Source organism: Austrofundulus limnaeus, unplaced genomic scaffold, assembly GCF_001266775.1.
Source record: "Austrofundulus limnaeus strain Quisiro unplaced genomic scaffold, Austrofundulus_limnaeus-1.0 Scaffold308, whole genome shotgun sequence".
NCBI classification, from domain to species: domain Eukaryota; kingdom Metazoa; phylum Chordata; class Actinopteri; order Cyprinodontiformes; family Rivulidae; genus Austrofundulus; species Austrofundulus limnaeus.
In genome coordinates, this window is record NW_013952710.1 from 624,188 (window position 1) to 629,340 (window position 5,153).

A 5,153-nucleotide genomic window follows, 5' to 3' on the forward strand; every position below is an offset into this window, starting at 1 on the left:
CTTGATTTTGAGTAAATCTGCTCCAGCTGGAGTCAAACATAATAATTTCTTATTGTTTTATATGAACTGGGTGAAAAATAAATTTGTAAATTAAAACRAAACATTTGAAAACAAGTCTTTTCAGGCACACGTGGAAAAAAATGATTCATTTTTTTTTTTCAATTAGAAAACTAAGATTTCTTAACATGTATTGATGAGAGTGTGAATGCTTTTTATCTTTGGTTTTCAGATCAGCTGGAGGCGATGATGCAGACGGGACGGGCCTGACCTGATGCAGCCTTTGGTGACKCCACAGTCGCTGACTTTGATTTTGGCAAAAGGGTCCACGGGTGGGGCGGTGGGAAATGGATAACCTGCAAAGAGACAGAATCATTCCACCTGACCTGCTGAGGYTCCAGAACAAAAGGTGGTTGGTTTTATTCAAAAAGAAGTCAGCACACGGTCCACGGGCCAGACCAATGTTTGGGTCCATCTCAGGGTGGCAGAACTTTATCATCATTTTTGAAAAGATACAGGATAGCCCTTCCAGCTCATGAAATTAACAACCACTTAAGATAAATTTGTGTTTTTGACACAAGTGTATATCTGGTTCTTCTCGTGGGGACACTGTTGGAGGACAAACAGCCCCCATGTCCTCACTCTGCTGCTGCCTTTAGTCTCTCTCCTCTACATGTCTGTTGTAATAACCAGTGGTGGAGAAAGTACTAAAACACTACAGCAATTCCCCTCTCACCACTGATTACTTTCAAATAAAAAAAAAAAACGTAATGCGACGTGACAAGAATGTAATTTGTAACTCAACGCATTATAGAAATGGAGTGGAGTAGAAAGTACAGATACTTAAAGTGCTTGTGACATAAATTTTTTGTGATAAATGTGATTGCACTTTTGGAAAGATAACATAGATAACATAAAACAAAAGCAATTTCACACCACTGAGATGAACGGTTGTTGAGATATTTGCATGTGAAGTAACAGGAAGTGATGTCACAGGGGAATGTCTGCATGTAAACAAAGCGTTGTTACAAAGGCTAACAGCACAGACAGCAGGGAATCTTCTGATGTTTATTTAGATAAGTTTAGTCCCTATAAGAGACAGATGAAGAAAAGTCAAAGTCCAAATAATATTGTTTTAATAAACAAAGACAAGAGAGTTTCCATTCTTAAAGAGTTCCCGTTTGATGTCTCTTCCTGTTTCACTTTAGCTGAGCCAAAGGAAAACATGCCAGTTATGTGTCAAAATGGGTTAAATCATGTGTTTTATGCAAATTTTCCTAAATATGAAGATATTTGTACAAATAAATGGTGTAGGATCTGAACATGGTAATATCACATGTGGAGTCCCTCAAGGTTCTGTACTGGGACCTAAGTTATTTATTTTATATGTAAATGACTTAGTAAATGTGTCAGGACTTTTCAAATGTGTTTTATTAGCTGACGATACAACATTTTATTGTTTAGGTAAAGATATAGAAAAATGTTTGAGTTGGTACAGAAGGAATTTGAGAAAATAGAAAATTGTTTTTAACAAAACAAATTGTCATTAAATTTGGATAAAACAAACTACATGATATTTAGTAACAGGAAGACAACTGTTGATTTCTCATTTAAAGTAGATGGTATTGAGATCTGTAAAGTCAGTGAGGTGAAATTTCTGGGTCTCATCATTGACGACAAGCTGACATGGAGACCTCACATATTTTATTTAAGAACAAAATTATCTAAATCTATAGGAGTACTGTATAAAGCCAGGGAGTTATTCAATGACAAAGCTCTGATTGTGCTGTATTATTCAATAACTGTTCCACATTTAAGTTACTGTATTGAAGTCTGGGGTAAAGCTTGCAAAACAATTACAAATCAGATTTTTGTTTTACAGAAAAGAGCCATAAGAATTATTGCTAGAAAAGATTCCAACCGTCCATCAAATACATTATTTTGCAAACTGAAAAATTTGAAATTCTATGATACTGTTTATGTACAGTGTGTACTGTTTATGTACAAGGCTCACAAAAACGTATTACCTTCCAACATTCAGGTAAACTTTTTTAAGAGAGAGAGTTGGTATTATCTTAAGGGAATGGAAATGTTTGTGAAGCCATATTTTCCTACTTGTTTGAGAGAAAGATGCACTTTAATCCATGGTATAGTTTAATCCAGGGTATAGTTTAATCCAGGGTATAGTTTAATCCAGGGTATAGTTTAATCCAGGGTATAGTTTAATCCAGGGTATAGGATTGTGGAATGGTCTGGAAGATGATCTTAAAAATGCCAGATCAATGTATATATTTAAGAAACAGATAAACGCTAGTTTTCTGAAGGTGTATGGGAAAATAAAATGAGAAGCTATACGAATTGTTGAGTTGATGTTTTTTTTTATTTGTATTGTTTTATAAGTTATGTTTTGTTTAAATATATTCTGGGGATAAAAGGGGCAGACATAAGATTTATTCTTCTTCTGCTACCTTTCATTTTATTTAGATTTTTGATTTGTGTATTTTCTTTGTTTTTATTATATATAGTTATTTTTTAATTAAATGAATAATTTTTAATTGAACTGAATTGAATTGAATTGAATGAATTTTCTTTGACCTTTTGTATTTGAAGGATAGGCATGTTACAGGCATTTTAATATAAAATGTAGTGGAGTAAAAGTCAAAAGTACCCATGACGACATCTACTTAAGTAAAGTACAGATGCATGAAAAATGTATTTAAGTAAAGCAACAAAGTACTTGTACTTTCCCACCAATGCCAATGTTTTCTTTGTCTCTCTTACAGAGGAAAACACACCTGGACCAGTTGTTCTGTGTTTACCTGCATCTCTTTCCTGTCACTACAAACCCAGCCGGTCCAGGCAGATGGCCTCCTGTCCTGGGTCTGGTTCTGCTGGAGGTTTCTTCTTGTTAAAAGGAAGATTTCCTCTCCACTGTCACCAATGTGCTGCTCAGGATGGGAGACCATGATGATTCAACACAATCTGATGACTTCTTTTTTTAAATAATATTATTTTTGTACAGTGCCCTAAGAAGACCTTTGTTGCAACTTGGAGCTGTATAAATAAACTGAATTAGTATGAAATGAATTAACAAGGAGAGGCCATCTGCCTTGTGTTTGTGAGCGCGCGTGCATGAGAGCAGCAGGGAGCTGTCCTGGGTGCTGAAAGGCCCTCTGTAAGCAGCGCACCTTCAGTTCGTTGCTTAGTTTCATTTCTCCTTCCTGAGTTTCTACATTTGTTTTTCCTGTAAATAAAAGTGAACTTCCTGTGAACGGATCCAGGTGCTTACCGTCATCAGACAGGTATTTGGACTCCAGGAACTCCGAGGCGAACGTGCTGTAGGAGTCCTTGTGGGGCTCCTGGTGGCCCGGCTCTCCGTGCTCCCCGTGGCCGGCCCGGAGCGCTCCCTCCTCGGTGGGGCTCGGCGCGACCCCGCGCCATCCGCCCTGGATGATCAGCACGGTGAGCGGCACGAGCCCCAGCGTGGAAACCATGACGAGACGAGACGAGACGAGACGAGACGAGACGAGACGAGACGAAAAATAAAAACAAATAAAAGAATTAAACAGAAAGAGAACCGAGCTGGATCCTCGGTACCGTGTGCGGTCCTGGATGTTTACAGAAATCCATCGCGGACCCAGCGACTCTCCTCCGGATCCTGGTGGTCAGCTCCCCGCGTCACCAGRAGGCTAATTTACCTTCAAATTAACCGGATTTGTAACGTTATAATCCAGGCCTCTAATCCTCAGGGACGGCAGGAAATCTAGAGGCTTTCTGGTTTTTAGTCATCTTTGATTCGGAGGAATGGTTTCGCCCATCCGTCCTCCTGAACGTCCAATGAGCTGCTGCGACGTGCTGCCGTCAGAACCGATCCAAACAGGCTCGGTTCGTTCAATAGAAATTTTATTGGTGCTAAATCACATTTCATTTAATCCCATCATCATTAAATCACATTTCGTTCAATTTTTTATCCCCCAAAACGCAAAGTCGAACAATAAGGTTTTCACCCTGTGTTTTATGTGTCTGTTAGCAAAATATCTCCTAAACCACTGGACGAATTTTAATGAAATTTGGAAAAATTAATCTTTGGATGAAAATCTACAACTGATTAACTTTTGGAGTCAACCTGATTCAAGATGGCCGCCACAGCCAGCTGAGCATTAAAAACAACAAATGACCTATAACCCGGTCAGCTTTACAGATGCTGACCTAAAGTTTGGTGTGGGAGTAGTTGAGACTGATCCCAAACAYACAYTCYGAGCACAAACAAATAGACTTTAAGATTTGTTAGAAATTTTGCCATTAGTTATTTGTCGTCAACTCCATCTGAAAAATGTTTTATGAACTACTGAARAGATTTTATTTAATCCAGAATGCAATCATTGGATTATTTAATCGCTTTTGGAGTCGTTCCAATTCAAGATGTTTATATTCATTCAYATGCATTCCATCAAGGGATGTTAGAATTTTATATTTATGAGAATTGAGTAGTAGCCTAATATTACAAAATAAATTCAAATTTTTACCTGAGTGTGCGGGGTGCAAGCTTTAAGTGTTTGATCATTTTATATACAAATATAGAGTAGATATTATGTACCAAATATCACTGAAATGTCCATATCATACTGCAGTAAAACAAAAATAAACAAAGCTCCCTCTTTGATGCTAGTTATAACTGTAATACTCAGTCCTGCCACTTGATGGCGACATTATTCCAGGTTTAAACTATGATCAGGTTCAGCAGCTGAAACTTTCTCCACCAAAATGTAGTTATTGTTAATTAATACCCTGATGTTTCTTCATCTAGTAAAGGAAAATAAAATGTTGACTTTTTAACAATAAAACAAAAAGTCTAGTTAAAGATACTGAACTTGACATTGTGAGTAATGATCAACAATGAATAAACATTTCATCAAACAGGTTTTACCTCTTGCTTGATTATATACCAATGTTATATTTATTTTATTGGTCAAAAAAGCATGTTTTATTTGTTTGGACACATTTGTGTATGCCAGGGACAGCGAGAGAGGGTATTACGGAGCTCAACAGGTGCCAATAAAAACAGAAATTRGTGAAATTTGTTTTCACAGTTTTATTAGACTGCATGTTTTCAAGCAGCTCATTGCTCAGGTTTAGTGAAGTTAGAAAGTTGAACA

At 37.3% G+C, this 5,153-nt stretch overlaps 1 protein-coding gene across 1 annotated transcript in view; it reads right to left on the bottom strand.

Moving 5' to 3' along the window:
* Window positions 1-3,842, bottom strand: part of frrs1l (ferric-chelate reductase 1-like) — a 9,339-nt gene extending 5,497 nt beyond the window's left edge. Inside the window, exons 1-2 of the mRNA XM_014021854.1 lie at window positions 3,287-3,842; window positions 269-353 (exon numbers count right to left, since the gene is read on the bottom strand). Coding sequence (XP_013877308.1) covers window positions 269-353; window positions 3,287-3,491 — 290 coding nt within the window. The 5' untranslated portion in view covers window positions 3,492-3,842. The remainder of the gene's footprint in view (window positions 1-268; window positions 354-3,286) is intronic.
* Between the last annotated feature and the right edge of the window lie 1,311 nt (window positions 3,843-5,153).